We start from the raw sequence: 24,205 nt of genomic DNA, 5'->3' as shown, positions 1-24,205 counted from the left end.
TATTTTGTGAGGGCATAATTGTTGCTGGCAAAAGGGGTGAGTAGAACTGGAGATTTAAGTTGTAGAGACCATAGGTTCAGCCCTATCTAGCATCATTATAGCATATTATCAGAGAATTTTAGAATGATTTGTAATTATGATATAAAATTGGCACTGGAAGAGTTGAGAAAATAATATGTCCTTTCTTTGCAGAGGTGGGAACTCTTGAGTGTAGAATCCTGCAAATACTGGCAGATGTAGTTACCAGGTTACCTGGTTTTCCTGATCTGCTTTTTTTCTCTTCTTTGTTTTTTATTCTTTGATATAAGGTGATATAAGGGCTTGGCTAATTGAGAGTAAGTGGGATATATTGAGGTAGTTAAAGCCAAAAGATATTTTAAAATATAGAATTCTATCATTGGAAGAAAAATTTAAGATAATCTCATAAGACGGTAGGCTAATAATACTTCACATTTACATACTAGTTTACAAATCCATTTTTTTCAAATAACCCTGTGAGGTAGATGGTACAAATTATGAATGTGGGAATTGAGGCCCAGATTGACTAAGTGATGTGCATAAGGTCACATCCCTAGGAAGTATTGGAGCTGGGACCTAAACCCAGGTGGTCTGACTCAAAGTGTTTGTTCTGGACACTATGACTAAAATTGTATTAGTTTTGGGGGACTCCCAAGTTATACTATTGACTCGTACTGAGGTTCCAAGTCCTGGGTCCTCTGCAGATGAACTGTTGTCTAACAATGACTCCCTAACCTTGTACTCCTGTAGTTAAATGTTATCCTATTCCATTTGGCCCATCATTTTATTAAAATTTTATCTTTTGTTTTTATACCTCAAATATCCCTCCCCAAGACCCATTCTCTATAATCAAAAATTTTCAAAAGAGGAAAAAATTTAATAAAACCAATATATTTTTTTAAGTTTGGCATTATAAGCAGTGTTCCACATTTGGTTTGGGAGTTCTATACCCTTTCTTTGGGGCCAAACTTGGTCCTTATAATCTCACAGTATTCAATTGTTGTTGTCCATCATCCATTTTCTTTGTTGTAGCAATTAAGTATATAACTTTCCTAGTTGTTTCACTTGCATCATTTCATATGTCTTCCCATGCTTTTCCATAATCATCATATTCATTTCTTATAGCACAGTAATATTATATTACATTCATGTCAAATTAACAAGCATTTATTAAGCACCTACCATGGGCCAGGCATTGTGCTAAAATCTGGAGATTCAAAGAAAAGCAAAAAACAGCCACCCCTCTCAAGGAGCTCACAAGTCTAATGGGGAAAACAATGTGCAAATAATTATGTACAAAGAAGATACATACTACATTGGGGATAATCACAGAGGGAAGATCGTAAGAATATGGAGGACTAGGAAAGACGTCTTGCAGAAGATGGGGACTTAAACTGAGACATGAAAAAAACCAGGAGGTGGAGATGAAGGGGTGGGGGGAGATAGCCAGTGAAAATGCATTGTCAGGAAATGCAATATCTATACAAGGAATGCAAGGAGTCCAGTGTCATTTGATGGAAGCATTCGTGGTGGAGAGTAAGGTATAAGAAAACTGAAAAGGTAGAAGGGACAGTTATGGAGAGCTTTGCTGCCAAAGATTTTATATTTGATACTGGAAGTAAAAGGGAATTACTGGGGTTTATTGAAGGGGGCAGTGTGATATAGTCAGGTCTATGCTTTAGGAAGATCAGTTTGAGAGCCAAGTGGAGGAAGAGAGCCTGCTGGAGTAGGGAGAGAGATTTGAGGCAGGGAGACCAACCAGTAGGCCATTGCAGCAGCCCAGGCGTGGGATGATGAGGACCTGTACCAGAGTGGTGGCAGTATTAGGAGGGAAGGGGATATATATGAGAGATGTTAACAGTGTAGAAATGCCCAGATTTAGCAACTGATTGGACATGAGAGACAAGTAAGGAGTAAAGGATAACTAGGTTGTAAGCCTGGGTAACTGGGAGAATGATGATACTCTTGACAGTAAGTAATAGGGATTAGGAAAAGTGAGGGAGAGTTTGGGACAAAATTTTGGACCAGTTGCATTTCAAAATGTCTGCGAGATCTCTCAGGGGAGAGGTTAGGGCTGGACAAATACATCAGACAAGCGTCTGCGCAGAAATAATTGGAATCATCAAGCCAAATAGTATAGAGGGAGAAGAGGACCTAGGACAGTCTTCAAGGATACTGACCTAAAGGAGAGTGAGATGGAGCAGTCAGACAGGGAGAGAGAGAGAGACAGAGATGTCGTCAGAGACTGTCGAAGACAAGAGGGTGATAACAGTGAAGTCAGAAGCGGCAGAGAAGTCAGAGAGAAGGAGGACTGAGAGACCATTAGATTTGGCAGTGGAGACCACTGGTAATTTGGAGGAGGGCAGTTTCAGTTGAATGATGACATCTTAAGTCACACTTTCAGAGAGTTCACAACTTGTTTAGCAATTCTTCAGTTGATGGGTGTCTAGTTTGTTTCCAGTTCTTTGCCGTGCAAATATTTCAGGGCACATGGTGCATTTTTGTCCCCTTTGGTTGGTCCATCCCTTCAGACTCAAGATCTTTTGGATAAAGTGCTAGACTTGGAGACAGGAAGACCTGGTTTCAAATGCTGACTGCTACTTGGCCATGTTTTTAAACAGAGGAGTACAATGGAAGGAGTGCTAGATCTGGAGTCAGGGTTGGGGGTGGGGGGCTCAGATCCTGCTTCAGCTACTTGCCGCTTGATCCTGGATCGGTCACTTCACTTTGTCATCAGTAATGAAGGGAGGGCCTCCAAGGTGCCTTCCAGTATCACACCTTTGATCCTTATTCCTACTGGGAATCTTTTAAACGCTCACTGCCAAAGCACCGGGCGGGAATGGGTGGGATGGGGGAAACCGGCAGACTCTCTCGGGGAACAGGTCGAGGCCCTGGCATCGAGGCCTCCTACGGCCTAGACCTAGGTTGGATTGACTGAATGATAGACAGCTGCTAGCAGCCCGCCCGAGCGATCCGGTGCCGCTGCCCTAGCCTGAGACCAGAGTCTGGCGGTCACTGATGCTCCCACGTGGCCGGAGATCCCGAACTCGCCTCGGCTGCAGAGCCAGAACCGCCGGGTATTCAGGTGCATCCCGCAACTATCTCCGTAGTTATGGAGACGGCGGCCGCTCCGCGCGGACTTCCGCCTCACGTGATGTCACCGCCCCCGGAAGCGGCGCGGCCCGGCGGCCCGGCACTGTTGGGCGCCGAGCGGAGCGCGGCCCTGGCCCGCACGGCTGCGCGCTCCACCCCCGGAGCCGGCCCCTCCCCCACCCTCCCTCGCTGCCTGTTGGCTCTGCTTCGGGTACGGACTGCGGGACAGATCCGCGCCCAGGGCCCCCGGCGGCTCGCCACGAGAAGCCGGGGCTGGGAAGGGAAGTGGGGCCAGCCTGCGGCAGGTGAGGGGCCTCGGGCTGCGGGAGGTGTGGCCGGGGGCGCCGGCGTGGGAGTGGCTGCGTGACGGTGTGGGGGGCGCGTCCCCCGCTGTGGGGGCTTGGACCGGGGAGCCTGGGACAGGCACACGGGGCCGCATCTTTAGTGAGGGAAAAACCCTGCTCGGAGTCCGGAGGAGCTGGGTTCGAGTCCCGCTTCTGACACCCACTGGCTCTGGGACCCTGGGCATGTCATTTAACCCTCCTGTGGCCCACGCAACTCTCTAAGACAGTAAGTTGCTGGACTGCATTGGTAGCAGGAATTTCACAGGTCCTGACCCAAAGCGAGCAAGAGCTTGACCCCCTGAGATTCTGTATGTAGGTTCTGTGCGTGCAGACACGTCTTCCCGTGGGAGTCTGCGGGTGTCTACACAATTGTGTGCTTGAGTAGCCAGGGCGGCTTCCCCCACCTTCTGCTGTTCTTTTCTGGGGACAAGCAGGCTGGCACCCCGTCGGCAGAGACACTGCTCCTAGTTGAAATCACTCCACAACCTCCCCTTCAATATCTTCATCTCCCTAGTAGTTCTGGGCTTGTGCCAAGTGGGATTTGACGAATGCAGCAGAAATCGTATGTTAAAAATCACCTCCATGTACTTTTCCAGGCATTTTTTTTTCCAGAAAGGTTTTTTGGTATCCGTAGAATGCGCTTTACCTTGCTAATTTGCCTCTATTTGTGTACTTAGTCCTATAGACACAAAATTCAAGTAATCCTAATAGACTGAGAAGTAACTTAATAGCTGTTTCCAAAGTCTTTGAGGTTATTACGCCATCTATTCTCTGACTCCACCGAGCCAAAGAACAAGAGGAAATGGCCTTAAGTTGCTGCAGAAAAGATTTAAGGTAGTCAGTTTTCTGGTTATAAGTTTTGGCAGATGTTAAAATAGATTTACTGAAAACTGGGGGGAAATATTCCCTGGCTGTGACTCAAGGTAGAATAGCTGGTCCATTTACTTTGGTCTAGTTAGATTTGCAGCCCAGCAATGAGACTCTTTTATTAATAGGATTATTGCTGTTATTGTTAGTTACACATATAGCCTTTATTTATGACATAGAAAGACTATGGATTAGGATAAGGGACTTACTACAAATTTTGAAAGTGACGTTTCACTGCACATAATAAGCTGATAACCATATTTGGATTCCAACGAGACAGGTGCTCATCATCCTGAAATTCCTTACAAATGCCAAGCCTTGTTAAGAGGTAGGTATTGAAGGAATCTGGGATTAAACAAACATGTACATAGAAGATATCCTAAGTAGGATTGGGGGGAAAATGCAGTGTATTACTTACCAAAATGTAAAAGGTTTTTCCCCCCTTAAGTTGACTTAAATTGAACTGTGTTATGATTTGTGCTCTTAGCTGATTAAACATAACCAGCTTGGTCAGACTGTTACGCTTTTTTTGCCTCATAGTTTATCCCTCATGTGAATTGGAAAATTTAAACCCCCTCTAAAAGGATGAAAGGGATCTATGAGAACAAACTCCTCTTTCACTCTGGTAGTTACCAGCTGTTTTCCTTTCCCAGCTGTGAGGCTTTTTCACTAAGCAGTCAGTTGCTCAGTCAACACTGGTATTTTTTTTACCTTTCATATACTGCCAAACCAGCACAAGTGTTAAACATCGCTTGTCTTGAGCAGCAATTTAGTCCCTGTCCAGGGAATCATTAAGTCTAGAGAGTCTGTAGTTAAAAATGAAATAATTTTTTCGACATTACCAAGAAATATTGGTAAGAAACCTCTTTTGTTTATAATGATATATATGTGTGTGATTATGATATGCTATGAGAAAGAAGTTATGGATGGGTATAATGTCTTTGTGTGTGTGTGTGTATGTGTGTGTGTGTATATAAAATATATTTCTGCCTTTTGTATCTTTGCAGTTCCAAACTTAAGAGTTCATTAGCTCTCAGTTTGGTGATTAGGAAAGCTTATTTATTGGCCTTATTACCATCTTGTTATCTAAAATAATCTAAAATCAGTTTTATAAATCTAGTAAGTAGTATTCCATTCCAAAGCAAGATTAGAATGCCGCCTTCTCAGAAAAGACAGTTTATTTCTTGTAATGTAATTTAGTAATGGAACTTTAAATTCATTGTAAACTAAGTAGATTTTTATAAGTGACAGTAGCTTGAGTCCATCCAGGTAAAAATATTCCCAGTTAGTGTGCCAGATGCCTTAATTTTGCTAAAATAACTAGCTCAAGGGATAAAGATTGTATGGGGAGTGGGGATGGAAATGGGTATTTTTTAACCTGTAAATATGCATTCTTAAGAAAATTAGAAATGAGTCCAAAAAGAATGAAATTTCTTTTGCTTAGTACAAATTTTTAATGGCCATATTTATGCATGAGATAACCTCTTTGGGTTTTTTGTTTTTGCAAAATCGTTCATGTCCTGTCCTAATTGTACATCTTGAGATCAAATTGAGATGGTAGTCAAGTGTCTGGAGTGAGAATGAAATGTTAACGTAAGAATAGCCATCTTTACCTTTTGAGTAACATGCAGTTTGTTGAAAGAACCCTAAAGTAACACTTAGTTATCTGACATAGCATATAATTTGTGGAAACAAAGTGCTCAAGCGCTCTGTTTTTCTTGAAGGCATGTTGCTTCTGGGTCACTCTGTGGTTACAGACTTTGGGTTGGGAAGAAGAATTTCCACTTATGTTTGAAGTGTAGCAAGTTGCCCAGATCTAGTCTCCACACAAGTTACAAGACCCATCTTCCCAGGTTCTTAGTTGATTCGTGGAGTTGGAGAACATAGTAGAGGAAAATAGTTATTTGCAAACTGTCTTGAGTATTGGGTTACGTAGTTGTGCAGGTGTTAATACTGAACTTAATTAAAATGCTTCCTTTGTTTCTGAAATTTCTGGCAGCTGATGAACATGGTGAAAGTTTTTGCTAATTAATTAGAACATAAAACCAGTAACTATTTTCAGGTTTCATTGTGGATCAATAAAGAATATTGTCTTAAGTCAAGGCTGGCTGACCTGACCAGATATCATAGAATAATTGTAGTAGAAGAGACCTTAGAAATCATGCAGTCTGACCTCATATTACAAATGAGAAAACTAACCTCAGAGAGGTGAAATTACTTATCCAGGTCACATAACTGTAAAGCCAGGAGTCACCAATCTCATTGGTGCAGATTTATTTCAGTACTTTGTAGGGTATACAATTTTTTAGATGTGATTATTCTCTCTACTAACACAGACTCCATTAGCCATTCCATGCCTTGGTTTGAAGATGGTTTTGGTGAATTTCCGTGGCCAAAAAAGTTCATCACTAAATGGTTGGCATGATCTTCTCTGAATTTAGCTAGACTTGTCCTGCAGATGGGAGTCAGAGTCTTTCACCAGACCTCTACTCAGTCTTTCCAGCTCAATAGTATCTGCCAGAGATTACAGTCCCCTGACATGACTTTGGAGATCTCACACCACCATGAGGCATCAAAGTAGGACTTCTTTGGTGAGAAAAGGACACATAATTTTAAATAATGTTTCTCTTTTGCTAGTTTGCTAGTAGTCTTACGAGTCTGTTATGATGCCATGTTTGGCCTCTCAGAGTGCATGGTACGACTTTTAATCATAACATTAGACATTTAACTAGATTGCTTACCATGTGCCAGGTATTTTGTTGAGCCCTGGGGATACAAAGAAAGGCAGAAAAGGGGTCCTGCCCTCCAGGAGCTGACAGTCTAATGGGAAGACAATATACAACAAGTACATACAAACAAGCTGCATACAAAATAAGTTGGGGATAATCTCAGAGGGATGGCACTAAAGTTAAGGACTGAAAAAGCCTTCTTGAGGAATATGGGACAGTAGTTTATATAATAACACTATTCCCCATATGTAGGAGGCAACATTATACAGAAGAAAGGACAATGGATTCAAAGTCAGGTTCTGGGTTTAAATTTTGCCATCGACATTATTACTGTGTGACTTTATACAAGTCGTTTACCTTCTCTGAGCCTCAGTTTCTTCATCTTTAAAATGCGGAAGTTCAGCTAGGTCACCACTATTGTGTCTCCTTCTGTCTCTGAATCTATGACACTGTGGTGTATTTCTTTCAAGTAACATGAAACTCTGGAGGGTCATATGTGACTATATAGGCCACCATTTGGACACCTCTGATTTGGGTACTTTATTTAAAAGCGGCTTTATGTTAGCTGATAAAGACAATCCCACAGTTACATATTTATTAAAATGAGTCTTAAAATAATTTTGTCAGTTATCTACCTTATGCTGAATCATGAAAATTAGAAAAGCAATGTGTTGACTAGAGGTCAGGAAACTGGCTTCTAGCTCTAGTATTGCCACTAATTAGTTGTGTGACCTTGAGCAAAAATCACCGAACCTTTAGGAGCCTCAGTTTCCTTATCTGGAAAAATGAGGAAATTGGACTAGATGATCTCTTAAGATCCCTTCCGATTGGAAATCCTGTGACCAGATGATTTCTAGGGCACCTTCTACCTCTATCTAACATTGCTATGATACATTGAAATTAGACAGCAATGTGTTCTTTAGAACAACAAAAAAAAAGTGTATTAAGATGGAATAGCTCCCATATTCTTGCCTAAAGCATTATTTATGTGAATAGTAATAGCTTTTGTGTTTAGTTTTTATATAACCATCCATTCTTGGTATAAAACATCACATGTTTTTATTTCAGGGTTAACAGGTGTTTCAGCAAATCATGGGAGAGATTAAAGTCTCTCCTGATTATAACTGGTTCAGGAGTACAGTTCCCCTTAAAAAGGTATGTGCGGTTTTGCTATATCTCTTTTGTGTCTTTCCCTCTCTCCCTCATTCCTAGAATGATGCTCTGCATGTAAAAGGCATTTAATAATTATACACTGAATTGAATGTTTGCAAAGTCCTGGTTTGTTTTTTTGTGTGTGTGGTTTAGACAGCATGCCAGTGTAGCCAGCCTCATTTCCATTCTTGCTAAGTACTGTGGCTTTATCGTTCAGCAGAAAAGTTACATAATCTGTGAAGTATGGTTACATTTTGAGGTAAATTCAAGATTGAAGGTGCAGATAACAGCCCTCTTTATTTTCTAAACACATTTTTTTTGGTAGTAAGCCCCCTGTTGTACTCATGCTTCTCTAATCAGATTACATGTTCATACAAATAGAATTTGGTTATTTTAAATAATTGCTTGTGCACTGCTATATTTTTTTAATATGGAAAATGTGGATCAGCATCAGAATTCTGGAAAGTATGGTAAAAATCTATTATAAAGCATTTACTTATTCCCCAGATTGTTTCATAGTATTTTGGGTCAAAACTGCATCCTGTTTTTTACATATTGTTAAATGGTGCATTTTTCATTTAAGTAGAAGATCAGCAAAATGGGGTGTCATATTTGTCGCCCAAAACCAACATATTTATCTTTTGGAAGCCTTTTGACTGATGATTTAAAAACTTCAAACTCTTTTAAAAAATTTGTTTAGGTGTTGATTTTGGGTCCTGAAAACAATGTTTTAAAACAGTTCAGCGATCATATTGGAGAAAAGGACCTCTTTAATTACAAAGTATCATCAAAGATGAAACTTTCATAGAGTTGTCAACATACTATATACTTAAGATTTTTTACTGTGCGTATATGTCTTTATTGTAACAAAAATGATATTTACAAAGTTATGGGCTTTTTCATCACATCAAATAGCAATGAAGATGACACAAGCTTACAGTAATTACAAAATAATTTTCCGTACTGAAAGTTAGAGGCACATTTCTCTAATTCATCAATCTACATGTTTCATTTACACAGGGTAAATAACTTTAGAAGGCACTCTGTCCCTTTCTTATTGTGTTCAAGCTGCTGATTTCTAACTCCTCCCAACTCTCCTCCTTCCCTGCACCCTTTAGAGGGCAATGTGAACATCCTCATTTCTTCCCCCACCAGACCTCACTCAAGCTCGCTAGAAGGAAAAAAGGCAGGACTGTGGTACAACTTTTCAGAAGTCTAAATATATGTAAAAGCAGAGGATGGAATTTGAAACAGCTAGTGCTTCCTTCAGTGACTTCCTGTTGCTCATAAAGTACAACCTCTTTAGCCTGACATTTAAGGCCTTTCATAATCTGACTCCAGTATACCATTTCAGGTTTATCTTAGTCTGTATACCTCTTCATCTGCTGTATTTGGCCAGCCATCCTGGACCATTAACTATCTCCTGACCCAGTTCTTCACTCTTCTGTCTCAGTATATTCATACAGGCTTTTCCCCGTGCTTGGAACTCACCCTCTCCCATCTCTGAGTTTTGGAGTGCTTTTCTTTCTTCCAGGCTTAGCTCAGATACCATTTCCTTGATCTTCTCAATTCAAAGTGATCTTTTCCTCTGAAAAGACACTTCATTTTTATATCCCCAGATCCTGGTTCAGGGCCTTGCACATAGTAGGTGCTTTAATAAATGTCTGTTGAATTGAATTAAATACTTTAGGAATTCCATAAAATTATTCAGTAACCATTTGTTAAAACACCTGCTATGTGCAGCACACCACATTTAATGATATAATTATCTCCGGTTACCAGAACATTTAGTATAGAGTTCATGACAAGTTTGCTGAAGAATTTGTGATAGACATTTAATGTCAGTAGATAATATGAACACCTCCACTTCTCTTTTTCTCTAACATTTTTTTCTATTGTTTCCTTAGAAAAGATCTCCTAAAAAGGTGAAGTGAAAGTGAATGTTTAAATAGTTATGAGACAGTATGGGTTATTTGAAAGACCATGCTCTTTGGGTTTGGTTTTTATGTTAGTATATACCATCTTGTTTTGTTTCCCCTAAATTTGTGTCCTTGAAAATTCATCTCCTAGAGTACATGCTTCGAGAGCCTAAACTTTTAGACCATAGTTGGTATGTCCTGTAAGGTGCCTTGGAACAGCCTTCATTTTCAGTGGAAGAGGAGAGCAAGAGTTATTCTAAAAAAAATATGCTTGAGGCTAGGGAAGTATGTGAGCACATGAGTGTGGTATCTGTAACTCCAGTCAGTGCGGTGGCCATCATTCCAGGTCATGGGCAAGGCTCAGGAAAGCTGGCCTGGCCTGATGGAGCCTCTTGCATGGACTTTTGTTTTGCTGGCACTTCTGGTTAAGCGTTGTTGCTCTAGGCCCTGGGAAACTTCACATCGCTCTTAATTTGTTTTCAGTTATAGAAGCAAGATGAAATTTTATTTCCAACAACAGAGGAGTTCTTCAGGCAGAAACTGAAGGACCCTTTGTCAGGGATGTTGTAGAGGGAATTTCTGGTCTGGCCCACCCAGAGGTCCCGCAGAAGCTTCTTGTGTACTTTTTCCAAGGTAACAAGGCCAAAATCTAGAATAGACAGAAAAGGGAACCAAGCAAGCGGAATTGTGAACCCCTTTTCCCCTTAACCCGTGACTAGTGCTGGCACTAACACCTCCTTTAAACAACCCACCCCCAACTGATTATAAATTTATAAATGACAATTTGTAATTCTAGGCTAATGTTTCCTCTTAGTCCTCTTAGAGAAAGCCCCAAGGTCACAAAAGTTAATCCATCATCCCTCCCGTCTTCCTCTCTGTGGTTCATTTCTATTAGCAGGCCTCCCTGTCCTTGAGATTCTCCCAGGAGCAAATCTCAAACAGCTTCTGAGCATCATTATCATAAGCTATCAGATTTCTTCTTGTGCTTTTCCCTCAACAGCCTGGTGGCAGTGGCCCTTCTTCTGGCTGCTGACTCTCACCAACCCCAAGGCTGAAAACAGTGAAGGATTCTGCAATTCCTGCCTTCCCTCCTCTCTATTCTACCACTTTCCCCTCCCCCGCAAACATATATACACAAAGGGCCACCCAGACTTAGTTTGCTACAGAACAGATATCATATTCAATTTTACAAAATAGAGTTCTTCACATTGCCTTTATGGAAATGGAATTTGGATAATGTTAACACCACTAAAGGATATTCTTTAGAGGAATACAAAGTCATCTTCTACAGCTTGGTTATAGGCATTAACACAGAAGAAAACAAAAGACAGCAATTTAGCCATCATAAGTGGGAATTTGGCCTTAAGGTTTGGATCCCCTCGTTTTACCTTTTAACAGGACAATGAACTTAATACTGTCGGTGACATTCTACTTCTGTAAAATAAGAGCTGTTTAAAAACTAAATTCATTACAAGAGTCTTCATTTTTTTTTTAATTTTTTTTTCAGATTATAGTAGATGATGATGATAGTAAAGTGTGGTCACTCTATGATGCAGGCCCCAGAAGTATCAGATGTCCCCTCATATTTCTTCCTCCTGTAAGTGGCACTGCAGATGTGTTTTTCCGGCAGATTTTGGCGTTGACTGGATGGGGTTACAGAGTTATAGCAGTGAGTATTATTGACTTTACCTCAAAGGACTGGGTTTTTCTTTTTCTGCTATCATCTCAGTATATCATATAAAAAACAGGTTTCACAGTTGGTTTTTCAGTAAGAGAAAAATTGTTTTGAATGCATAAAAAAGTTGTCAAGGTACTTGAGTAGAAGTAGCATGTATGCTCAGATGTATAATATACATGTGACTATGGGTCACATGATCATAGCCCCAAAGACATGGGTTATATATAGGGATTGATAACACCAGCACAAGCTTATTTGTCTCCCTCTCTAAATTTACTGACTCTTGTTTATACCCTTTTCTGGATAACAGAAAGAGAGTGAGATAATTCATTGTAGGGTTTTAAATGACCTTTTGTGAAGGTATAGTCCAGCTGTGAATTTGGTACTTCCTTTCTCCTTCCAATTCCTGCTGGATAGCTGACTATATTCCAGCCAGTGAGATTAAGTATAGAAAGTTTCAGTGTCAAGTAGGAATTGAAATCAAAGCCAGCTGTCCTATTCTGATAACTGAAAGCTGACCATATGTTTATGTCTCTAAAACCATAGTATAAATCATTAACTTTTCTCATGTCTGCTACATGTTAGTCTGTGATTGGATTTTTCTCCTTTTATTTGGAATTATGCCTAAATGAAAAGCTAGATATTATTAGCTATGTTAGGTATATATTAGCTATGTAAATGTAGATATATAGACATATGTTAGCTAGGTTCTCTGGGTTTTAGCTGTTGACTTCTTTGATCTTTTTAGCTAGATGGCCTTTCAGTATTTATTTGGTCAGAATTCTCTACCCTGCATGCAAAACTTTTCTTTTTTAGTGCCCAGAAAGGAAATTGTGTAGGGGTTTTGGGTTTGTTTGTTTTTTTTTTACTTCAAAACAATATTTCTGGGTCATCACTAACCCAGCCTCTTTAATTGCTCAGCTGTTCAAATCTTTTTCTCCTCTTCACAAAATGCTAGAAATTCTAATTCTTTGTGGCATTTAAAAAAAGTAGAATTTATTATGTAAAAGCCACAAATTGTCATTGATTCAGCTCAACCTGATGTCAGTTAAAAGACAAGATGAATATAATTAATTTAGAACAGCCAACCAACGCAGGCAGGGTTTATATGCAGAAGGATTTGGAGATGAATTGCTCACTCCCAACAATCTATAGTTAATAACTTTCGTTTCTTCTCTTTTCTTCATCATCAGTGAACAGTAATTGAGAATGTTCCTGGTCCATGATGCTGTAGTCAGTTTCACAGATAAAAAAGACTAGCACAAAATTATAGGGTATGACTCAGTACCAAAAAGAAGAGAGGGAAGATTTTGTTTAAAAGCTCCATAAAGATATGTTGTGGCAAGAAGACACAGTGAATGCTATATAAAAGCAGTTGCAACCCTCATTTATTTTCATACCTTTACCTAATGTAGATTTTGTTTTCGGTTCTATTGACTCTCAACCTAGAAGGAAGTTTAATTTTAACAAAATCATGATTTCTTTTCGATGAAAGGTTCTCTTATTACCCTCACAGTTTTTTGAGTGTTTGGGATTAAAATTGATCTACATCAAAATTGTCATTCATATAGTATTAGGAAACTCATGTTTATCCATTCTTTAACACCAACTTTTTTTTTTTGTTCCAACTACATTCTTACCTCTAATTTAAAAAACTTATTGCTGTCTTTTGTCTTCATATCTTTATCTCTAAATATATTCCTTCCCCCTTTTACCCCAAGGAGACTTTACTTGTAACAAAGGAAAAGAGAAAAAACAGTTCAGCAAAACTAGCCAGTGTTGTTCCACACGTACAATCTCCCACTTGTACAAAGAAATGTAATGTTAGCTCTAATTTTTATTATACAACAGAATTAGCTTTTTAAATGAATTATGACATTAAGCTAAACACTAAAATCTCATTATTATAGATTTTCAGTCAGAAAAAATTATCAAATGATAAATTCTGTTGTATATTGAGACATTTTTCCAGATGTGTGTGGATTAATTTCATTGTTTATTTAAATAGCTTATTTTAAAATTCTTCTTGTTACAGCTGCAGTATCCAGTTTATTGGGACCATCTTGAGTTCTGTGATGGATTCAGAAAACTATTAGACCATCTACAACTTGATAAAGTTAGTACACCCAAATTTTTAAATTAAATAATTTTAGCTTATCATATATTGAGAGAGTATGGGCAAATCACTTAACCTCCAGTGCCTCAGGCAACTATATAAGTTGCCTAACAGTTGACAATATATATTGGTTGAGAGTATTTCCTGACATGCAACTTCTCACACCAGTGAAATCAAAGGTCCAGACGTGTGTATTTCATGTACTTTTTTTAAACCTGGTTATAACTTGGTTACATTATATTTCTTGCTGAGATATTTGTTTTTAAAGCTATACTCAATTCTAAACAAAAAGCATCTTGCATTTCCTGTCTACTTAGGTATCTCAAGTGGCAGAGAATAGCCACAGCTGACAAACTTTGTTTAGTTTTGTTTTAACATTAAATTTGGGATGGGATTTCCAGGCACTTTACTGCTATTTTTTGGTAATTTATATTTGATTCAAATTAAGGTTCATCTTTTTGGGGCTTCTTTGGGAGGCTTTTTGGCGCAGAAGTTTGCTGAATACACTCACAAATCTCCCAGAGTTCATTCCCTTATCCTCTGTAATTCCTTCAGTGACACCTCTATCTTTAACCAGACCTGGACTGCAAACAGGTAAGAGAATTAAACTAAAACTGACATTTTACTTAATTCTAAAATGCTAGACAGTTTTGGGGGAGTGAGGAGAAGGAAGATAATTGTATCTCACAGTCATGTTGCTTTTTTGTTGTTATTCAGTCATTTTCAGTTGTGGCCAACTCTTTGTGACCCCATTTAAGATTTTCTTGGCAAAGATACTCCATTTTACAGATGAGGAAACTGAGGCAAACAGGATTAAGTGACTTGCTCAAGGCCATATAGCTAGTAAGTGTCTGAGGCCAAATTTGAACTCAAGAAATGGAGTCTTGCTGATTCCAGGTCCCAACACTATTCACTGCTCCACCTAGTTGCCTATGGGCTTGCCATTGCATTCAAATAAAAAGAACAACTTAAAAAAACTTTATAGGGAAAAAAGAACCTAATGAACATTAGATTCTCTTCCAAACTTTGATGATACATACTCATTTTTACACACTTGTAACCAGCATTTATAGACTCTCCTGAATTCTACTTTTCCCGTCACACTACACGACTTTATAAACACATTTCCATGTTTCTGAATAATTCACTTCATCATTTCTAATAGCCAGATGGTGTCCATTGTGTTGGTGGACCCTTATTTCCTTAGCCATTCACTTCTTGTGGGGCCCAAAGGCTGTTACCAGGTTTTCACAGTTATAAATTGTACCTCTGTGAAAATTTTGTTTGTTGTTGTTGCTATTCCTTTTATGTTACGTGTTACTTCCTTGGAGCATATTCCTCATACTGGAAGAATTAAGTTAGAAAAGATGAATAGTGTGAGTGTTCCCATGAGCACTGCACCCGCACTCTTGAGGAGCGTAATAAAATGCCTTCCTCTGCCCAAAAAAAAAAAAAAAAGATGAATAGTTTTGCTTTTCCTGGTACATATTGTCTTGATGCTCTTTACAAGGTATGATCTAGCTTACAGTACTACTTGCAATAAATGTGGGCACCTATGTTCCTGACCAGTATTAGGTTTGATCATTTTTACTTATTTTTTCTGTTTTAACAGCAAGTCTGTGGTGTTTTTGCTGGTGAGGCTAGGCTACACATTTTTAAACATACCTTTGTGATTGGTCTAGTTTTCAGGTTTCCTCATAAGGAAAATGCTATTGGCATGGTTTTCACAATCCAGACAGTATTATACTGTTATGTTTGGAAATATCCTTCCATGCCATCCCAGCATTATCATTCTTTATTTTCAGTACCTGATCAAGTGTCATCCTTAAAATATTAAAGCACAAACAGGAAAGAACCTGATTATTATTGGAGGGGATAACATTGGCCCTGGCACGGAATGAGACTGTGGAAAGAGTCTTGGAGCCAGAGGACCTGGTTTTGAGACTGGGCACTACCACTAACTAGTTATGTGACCCCTGGGCCTCAGTGCTCGAATCTGAAATGGGGAAGATCATATCTGCAAGGCCTCCCACATAGGATTGTAGGGAGGAAACCACTTGGTCAGTCTGAAAGCCGTATTTAATTATAAGTGGTTATTACTCCTTCTCCCAATTTCAGCATCAACCAAAACCCATTTTGTACCTATTGTAAATGATTCGCAGCATAAGTGAGAAATAATTAGTTTAAAATCATTAAATGGATGTTTGGTAATCGTAAATATTCACATTCAAAGATTACTTACTTTGGGAAATGCATTTTTTCAGATCGCCAGACGGCTTATTTTCTTTGAAGCAGCAGTTTCATAAATGGTGCTCTGACAACCTGAAAGGGTTCACCCATCTCCCAGAGCAATCATTATTTTCAAAGGGAGCACCTGATTCACTGACAGGGTTAGGCTGAACTTATAATGATCTTTATAAACTAGTATCCAAGTGAAATCATCAACTTTTCTACCTTTTTAAAGTGTTTTGAAGTATTGCCCATAATTCTTTGAAATATTCACATGATGGTTTGATAACAAACAATACATACTGTCATCCTTCATGATCTAGAAGAAGGCTCATGTGTTTGTCTACCCAAAGGCAAAAGAAAAAGGCCTATACCCAAGAATAATTTATTCTGCAGAGTTAAGTTTAATCATTACTACAGAGAAAAAGAATCAGTAACTTCCTAGAACTGCTATTGAGAACCAGAGCTCTGAAGAATCTTTGAAACACAGAAGAAAAGACAAAAGAAAACCTAGAAAGCAACTGAGAATCCCTACTAACTTATTTATAGTAAAATCCTAGTAGAGGCTGGGAAGGGCTGAGTAGGGATGGGCTGCAGGCTCCTTAAGGCAAGCACCACTTTCTTCTCCATGAGGCCATTCCTGATTCTCCTAGCTACCTGAGCCTCCTTTCCAAAAATCACTTTGTATTTATTGGCATAGAGTGGTTGATGTGAATGTTGGCTTCCTAATGGAAGGTAAACTCCTGGAGGGCAGACACTTTCATTTTTGTCTCTCTATTCCCAGTATCTAGTACAGTGCCCAGCACATGACATACACTTAATTACATGTTTGTTAATTGATCGAATATATGCTATTGTTGTTGCGTACTTGGATATTCAGAATACTTATTTTATGTCTGTGCATTGCAGCTTTTGGTTAATGCCAGCATTTATGCTCAAGAAAATAGTGCTTGGAAACTTTTCATCCGGTCCTGTGGATCCTGTCATGGCAGATGCCATTGATTTCATGGTTGACAGGGTAAGGGGTGTCTCACTGTGCGTGTGCTTTGCTCTAGAATGCTCCTCTCTGCCTGTGGCACTGCATTCCTCGAGCTGGATGTTACAGGTTGGGGGTTTTGGTTTTTTGTTGCTTTGTTTAATGTATGTCTGAACAGGCATTACAAAATTGCCCAAGACTTCTTATTTATGAAATCTGTCTCTCATTCCATGCTTTCTAGTTTCCTATTATTTAGAGGTTAACTGTCACCTCTTTCGTCATTACTAACTCATCTGCAGATCAGAGACCTGCCCAGCGGTGAATTTCAAGAAATAGGTCATTATGTTACATTTAAATTAAAGAAGCTTAGGTCCCTGTATAACTCTAAAGGTTCACTGATAGTCTCTGTGTGTTGCTTCCTTTGGATGCGCTAACTCCATTGAATGTTTTTGGTTTTCGTTCACAATTATGGTTTTCAGTGCTTGGAAGACAGTATTCTCCTGTTGGGTGAGGAGGGGGAGAAGAAGGGAGGTGCCAGTAGTTTTAGTAGGGTGTGAGGGAGGCAGCCGTGAGTCAGACATTCAGAATAGCCTTCATGGAGGATTTCTCATTGTGCCCCATTGCAGTCCATAGTAGGTATCATCACACTTGTGGGCCTCCATCCTGAATGATTTCTGGTGTTGCATTCAAGTACTTGTAGGTACAAAGTAGATTACTTTTATAACAATATGTAGCACTTTGCTTAGTTCTCGGTTCTTTTTTGGGTAATTGTGGAAGGATATAGATATGGGTTCATAGTTCTACCATTTTGTGTTCATTTGCTTTATTAAATATATACCAAGTAGATAGTCTTTTGAAAACTGTCAGTCACCTTAAGGAATTATCTGCTGACATATTGTGTGTGTGTGTGTGTGTGTGTGTGTGTGTGTGTGTGTGTGTGTGTGTGTATGTATCTATCTCATGAATTAGGTTCATCATTTACAGCCATTCATCTGAGGGATTAATTAAAGTTGAAAACTGTCAGATGCCTATTGCATTTATCTATTTTTTGACCATCACCGGAATGGGGAATGAGAGTTTAAGTCTGGGTGGTTTGGTGCAGGTGACTATAAGGCCAGGTCTATTTTCTCTCATCTTGAGCATGTCTCATCATCAGTGATATTTGTTGGAACACCCTCTGAGTGACAAGCCAGTAGAAGCACTGGCCTTCTCTGTTGATTTAAATATCAGCTAACAAATAAATCTTTACTTTTGTTTTCTCCTATAGCTAGAAAGCTTGGGTCAAAGTGAATTGGCTTCAAGGCTTACCTTGAACTGTCAGAATTCTTATGTGGAACCTCATAAAATTCGGGACATTCCTGTGACTATTATGGATGTAAGTTTTCTTTTTGTATATTAAAGTAGATATTTTACCTCCATTTACATAAAGGTAGAAACCTTGTATCTTTTTTATTCAGAGTCTTCTTGCCTTCCAGAATCCTAACTTTACTTTTTATGGGTATTTAAAATCAGAAGTAGTTTGATTGCAGGTTTCTTATCCTAGGTTTGTCCAGGAAACAGCCCCATTGTCACTTTGATTTCTCCACTGAAGTCCTACTCAGTGTCTCCCTGTGGCATGGAAGGTCCTTCTGTGTTGTTGAGTGTTATGTCAACAGAACATCAGCTCTGACAATAATATGAAAACATACCAAATTTTATTTATGCTTACTAATTAAGACTGTACTTTAACTGTAAGAGCAGGAGGGCCAAACCACTGACCACTGGGCCTCTCATAGGTAACAGTTTTCCTGATAGCCTTATGGGTAGCACAGAGTTTGGGGTTTTTATATTGTTCCTCCTTTTTGAAAGTACTTGGTGCAGTAGTCTAGAGGCCAGGTGTCCAGAATGCAGGCGGTCACAGTCTCACTGTCTTCTGTCCTGGTCAGACCACATAGGGAGCCTTATTGTCAGTTCTAGGGCACCACATTTCATTAAGGACACTGACAGAGTGTAGAGGTTCTAGGTAACGCACCGATGGTGGTGGCCGAAGCCTATGCCATTCAAGTATCGGTTGAAGATACAAGAGATGACTTAGGATTTGGTAGCTCTGAAGGATCGTCACATGGAAGAAGGACTAAAGTGGGGAGGGATTAGAAACTATGTTTTATAGAGATCATTAAAGGACTTTTTACACTGGATAAAAGTTAAGGAGAATATAATAATCTTCAAATATATGAAGTGCTATCATATTGGAAATGGATCAAACTCTTCACTTCTTCAGCATATCCTCAGCTCTCTTCCCCTGTGTCTTCACTTTACCTCAGCCAACCTCAGGGATCTCACCACAACCCAAATCTGTGTTCCATCCATGACTCTGAACCCTAACCTTCCCCTCTCTGATGATAATTTTCTATCTTGCATCATACCCTTCTCTCCTGCAACCATTCTTTGTCCTCATTGTGACCTCCATTACCTGTATCCCTCCTTTTTCTCCCGCACTATGAACTCTGCTTTATTTGGGAAGGGAAGTCGTCTTCCCTTCACAGTCTTGATGCTGTAGTTTACCTCTTCATCTGTACGCTGTCTTCCATGCTTGCATCTTTTGTGCTCTTGTCCTGTTGGTACTCATGCCAAACCCCATCTGTGGCTTATATCCTCTGCCCCATTCTTTGCTCCTATTCAAGTGCTGCTGAACAGGGCTTGAGGATGTCCTGCAGTTCTGCTGACCAGCTGCACTACAGATTTATGCTGTGTAACCTTGGTACACAGCAGCCCTTTTATTCTTCCCTGATCGACTTTCTGTCGCAGTCTCTGTGGTTGCTGTTTGAAACATTTTTCTCCCTAACCCAAGATCCCATTCCCCTCTCTCAGCAAAGCAACTCACTTCTTTCTTTACTGATAAAATAGAAGCCATCTGTCAGGCACCTGCTCTTCTCTCTCAACCTCAAAGCTACATGTATATTCTCTCTGGATTTGTTCTAGGCTCCAAGGAAGAGGTGGACCTTCTCTTCACCAAGGCCAGCCCCTTTCCTTATGCCCTTGATCCTGTCCCCTTCAGTCACCTCCTAGAACTCAAACCATTGATCATTCCTCCACTCTTCAGTGTCTTCTCATCTTTTGATTTCTTCTTGCATACCCTGCAATGCCTCCAGCTACTAAACTTTTCCCCCCTTTACTGCCAAATTCCCAGGAAAAAGTCATCTACTCGCACCTGATCCCAGTTCTTCACCATCCCCTGTAATCTGGCTTCTAGACTTTTACCATATGATTGAAATTGCTTTCTCTGAGATTACCAGTGGTCCCTTAAGTACTTAACTCCAGTGGCCTTTTTTTTAGTCCTCATCATGTTTGACCTCTGCAGTTTTCCATGGTTGGCCTTCCCTTTCTACTAGACATGGTAGGGTAGGCTCTATTACTTTGGTTTCCATGGCACTACAGCCTTACTACTCCTGCCACCTGTCTGACTACCTTCTTTCTTAGGTCAGATTTCCTGCCTTATTATGGTAGGTGTTCTCCCAAGGAGCTCTGTCCTGGAACTCCTTCTCTTCTCTTTTTTTTTTTTTGAGGGGGGAGGTGAGGCAGTCAGGGTTAAGTGACTTGCCCAAGGTCACACAGCAAATAAGTGTCAAGTGTCTGAGGTCAAATTTTAACTCAGGTCCTCCCAACTCCAGGGCCAGTGCTCTATTCACTAGACCACCTAGCTGCCCCTCTCCTTTCTTGGTGCTCTCATTAGCTCCCATGGGTATTTGATTATCATCTATCTGTAGATATTTCCTAAGTCTTTATCATAGTCCTGATTTCTCTCTTGAACTCCAGGCCTACATTGCCACTAGCTATGAAATAGCCCTGTCCATTGGTATCTCAAACGTAGCACGTCCAAAACATTATCACTGTCTTCTTCTCCAAACCTGCCTGCTCTGCCTCTTCACTTCTGCATATATGTGGAGGACACCATAATCCTTCCAGTCAGTGAGATTCAAAAACTCAGAATTATCTTTGACTCTCTCCATATCCAGGCAGTTGCCAGGTCGGCTCAGTTTTTTCTCCATAACTCAGTTCAACAATATTAAAATCTTTCTATGTGCAAGATACTATACTAGACATTGGGGACACAGAGCCCAAAACAAAACGTTCTTTGACCATTGAGTCATTTATTTTGGTGGGGGGGGAGGAGCAGGAGTTACAATATGAACACAAGTGAGAAAAGTTTAAGGAAAATGGAATAGAGAGAAAACTCTAACAGCTGGAGAAGTGGCACTGGAGTGGAGTCTTGATAAGATAAGCATTTTGGGAGCCAAAGATAAGGGAGGCCGTGTGAAAATTAATGGAATCAGGAGCTAGAGTATCAATGTAGAGAGAATCACAGAAGATACAGTGGATAACTTGGCCTTTTATTTTCAGTGCCTTACACACACCTTATACACACCTTTTTAAAAATACAGTTTTGTTGATACTGTGTTTTTATGTAACCTGCATTTTCCACTGTATTTCTCCTCATATCCTCACCTAGAGAACCATTCCTTATAATAAAAGGATTTTTAAAAAGAAGAAAAAAATCAGCAAAACTAATCATCATGTCAAAAAAAGTCCACCATAGATGCTCTTTTCCACAGCCTTTGTCCCTGACCTTTGCTAGAAAGCTGGGAGGTAGTCTCTTCTCATATCTTTTCTTTGAGGCAAAACTTAGTCATTATAATTTTGAAGCATTCAGTTCAGTGTTTTTTCAGTTACATTATTGTACTATAGTCCTGGTTTTGTTTCCTTTATTTTTCATCAGTTCATATACCTGTATTTATCTCTGTATTAATCATATTCATGATTTTTAACAGCACAATAATATTACATTACATTCATGTACCACTGTTTGATGGCAATTGTCCACTTTGTTTTCACTTCTTTACTGCCCCAAACAGTGCCAACATATATATGGGGTGCATATGGGACTTTCTTTTTATCCCTCGCCTCCTTGGAGTATACGGCTAGCAGTGAAATTTCTGCATCAGAGGTGCACTTAACTTCTTAATAAATACTTGAGGTGAACTGAATTCTCTGTAACTCCTCTAGAGAGAAACAGAACCAGTGGGTAGAAATTAGAGGGAGACAGATTCTGTATGAGAAAAAAACTTGGCACCGGTTAGAATTGTCTGAAACGAAGGGACTCACTCTTGAAGTGAAGAATTTCCTGTCACTAGAAGTGTTCAAAAAACAGCTTCTTATCGATGTTAGTATAAAAGGGATTCATCATGAGCAAGAAATTTGAGTTAATGATGTCTCATGGCAGAGCCTGTAATTCTCTGGTTCTGGCCTTCCTGCCCACAAATTTGTAGTCCATGTCTTCTTTTTATGAGCACACTGAAGGTTGACACCGGGGGGAAAATAGCTAAAACAGTTACAAAAAAAAAAGTGACTCAGTCCGGTCTCTTTAAGTTTCAACAAAGCATTCAGCAAGCATCTGTTTAAAAAAAAAAAAAAAACGAACAAAAACTTGCCAGGCACCGGGGACATAAAGATAAAAACTAGTCCCTGCCTTCCCCCAAGGAGCTTATTTTCTTGATGGAAAACAGCATGTACATAGAAGAGTAAAAGCAAATTTTTTACAAAGTAAAATCAGTAATTTCAAGGGAAGGGTGGAAATAATAACCAGAGATAACTCTAATCATATAATAACTAATAAATGGGGAAAAGAGCTCTTAGAGTAGGTAGCACTTGAGCTGAGCCTGGAAGGGAATTGGTGATTCCAAATGAGGTAATGAGGGAGAAAATTCCAGGCATAGAGAGCCTGCACAAAGACAGGAAATGGAATGTCTTATAAGGGAAATGGCACATGTAGCTTGTAGGCTGCTTGATGGGAATGTAAAATGCTTCAGAGAGAAATTGGTGGGGTCCTGTTTTGTGATAGTTCCCATCATTTGAAGAGACCTCATTAAATACAACTCTATTTTTAGCTTTCCTCCTTTTTTCTCAAAGGTATTTGACCAGAGTGCCCTTTCAACTGAAGCTAAAGAAGAAATGTACAAATTATACCCTAATGCTAGGAGAGCACATCTTAAAACTGGAGGCAACTTTCCTTACCTTTGCAGAAGTGCTGAGGTGAACCTTTATGTACAGGTAAGTCCTGACTCAGGGACTTCTGAAGCATTAGGCTGTTTTTCTCATTTTAATGCCTTGCTAATGTGGAAGTAGAGGCTAGCAATTGAAAGCATTGGATTGCTTTGAGGAAATGATTAGATTTTCTGATGTTTGGCACCTGAGACTGTTGCTCATTGAACACTTTAATTGTAAGGTGTAAATCAAGGACTCTGGTAAAACTTTTTTGTAGAATCAAATGGGATGATGAGTAAATAGGATCCTTTTTTAAGAAATGCAAAAAAGTAATCCTGATAATACAAGTATTTAAGTTGCTCCTCTCTGTATTTCTACAGATCCATTTACTGCAGTTTCGAGGAACAAAATACGCAGCCATTGATCCTTCTATGGTCAGTGCTGAAGAACTCGAAGTACAAAAAGGTGGCCTTAACGTTAGTGGTCAAGAAGAACCATAGGGGTTTGTTTGCAGCTCAACAGCGAATCCATCGGCCCGGCTTCCGGTACAATCAGGGCCCTCCAATCTGCCTCTTTGTCCTGGGGTGTGGTTTTTGGAGGTTTTTTTGTTGTTAGCCAGTCTGTAATGCATTCTATAAAATGCAGTACTGGTGACAGTGAGCTCTCCAAGCCCGTGTAACTGCATCTTTTTTTTGGTTTGACTTTTAGCTTTTGAATTTAAAGAAATATCTTTGAAGCCTCCTATTTTAAGAATCGTGAAAATTTTTGCTACCAAAAGTCTTCACCTCTGCATTTAAGGGAACATTAATTTGTGGAGTTTTGGGGTGTTTTTTTTTTAATGCTTTAGCTGTAAATACTGCCAATCCAGATTGTGTACTCTAGAAGCTTATTATTTTTTATCTATTTTTGGTTAAAACTTGTTAAGGTGCCAAGGCTACCATCTGCCTATTCGCTTTATTTCTAATCAAAACAAATTGTTTGGATTTTTTTAGCTGTCATCTTGCCAGCTACTATAGTCATTTTGAATAAAACATCAGATTCAAGAAGTGGCCTTCTTTATCAT

General features: G+C 39.5%; 1 protein-coding gene across 3 annotated transcripts; it reads left to right on the top strand.

Annotated features, from left to right (window-relative positions):
* Positions 1-3,192: 3,192 nt before the first annotated feature.
* On the top strand, positions 3,193-24,188 carry SPG21 (SPG21 abhydrolase domain containing, maspardin). Of its 3 annotated transcripts, XM_036735564.1 has the most exons (10): positions 3,261-3,416; positions 4,603-4,650; positions 8,120-8,206; positions 11,630-11,791; positions 13,836-13,916; positions 14,365-14,510; positions 17,055-17,163; positions 18,389-18,496; positions 23,068-23,208; positions 23,523-24,188. In XM_036735564.1, the coding sequence occupies exons 3-10, from the start codon at positions 8,144-8,146 to the stop codon at positions 23,640-23,642; spliced, it is 930 nt and encodes a 309-aa protein (XP_036591459.1). In that variant the 5' UTR covers positions 3,261-3,416; positions 4,603-4,650; positions 8,120-8,143; the 3' UTR covers positions 23,643-24,188. The 3 variants fall into 3 exon arrangements, with proteins under 3 accessions (XP_036591458.1, XP_036591459.1, XP_036591460.1); XM_036735563.1 differs by lacking the exon at positions 4,603-4,650 and having other exon boundaries at positions 3,193-3,416; XM_036735565.1 differs by lacking the exons at positions 3,261-3,416; positions 4,603-4,650 and adding an exon at positions 6,846-6,913.
* The last annotated feature ends 17 nt before the right edge of the window (positions 24,189-24,205 follow it).

This window comes from Trichosurus vulpecula, chromosome 8, assembly GCF_011100635.1.
Source record: "Trichosurus vulpecula isolate mTriVul1 chromosome 8, mTriVul1.pri, whole genome shotgun sequence".
NCBI classification, from domain to species: Eukaryota; Metazoa; Chordata; class Mammalia; order Diprotodontia; family Phalangeridae; genus Trichosurus; species Trichosurus vulpecula.
The sequence above is the reverse complement of the archived record's forward strand: the minus strand, read 5'-3'. Positions and strand labels throughout refer to the sequence as shown.

Bases quoted from the DNA above. Each gene is read 5' to 3' on its own strand.
- SPG21 (XM_036735563.1), top strand. From the start codon at position 8,144: ATGGGAGAGATTAAAGTCTCTCCTGATTATAACTGGTTCAGGAGTACA. The intron at 8,207-11,629 runs GTATGTGCGGTT...TTTTTTTTTCAG, and splicing joins GTACAGTTCCCCTTAAAAAG to ATTATAGTAGATGATGATGA. The intron at 11,792-13,835 runs GTGAGTATTATT...TTCTTGTTACAG, and splicing joins GGGGTTACAGAGTTATAGCA to CTGCAGTATCCAGTTTATTG.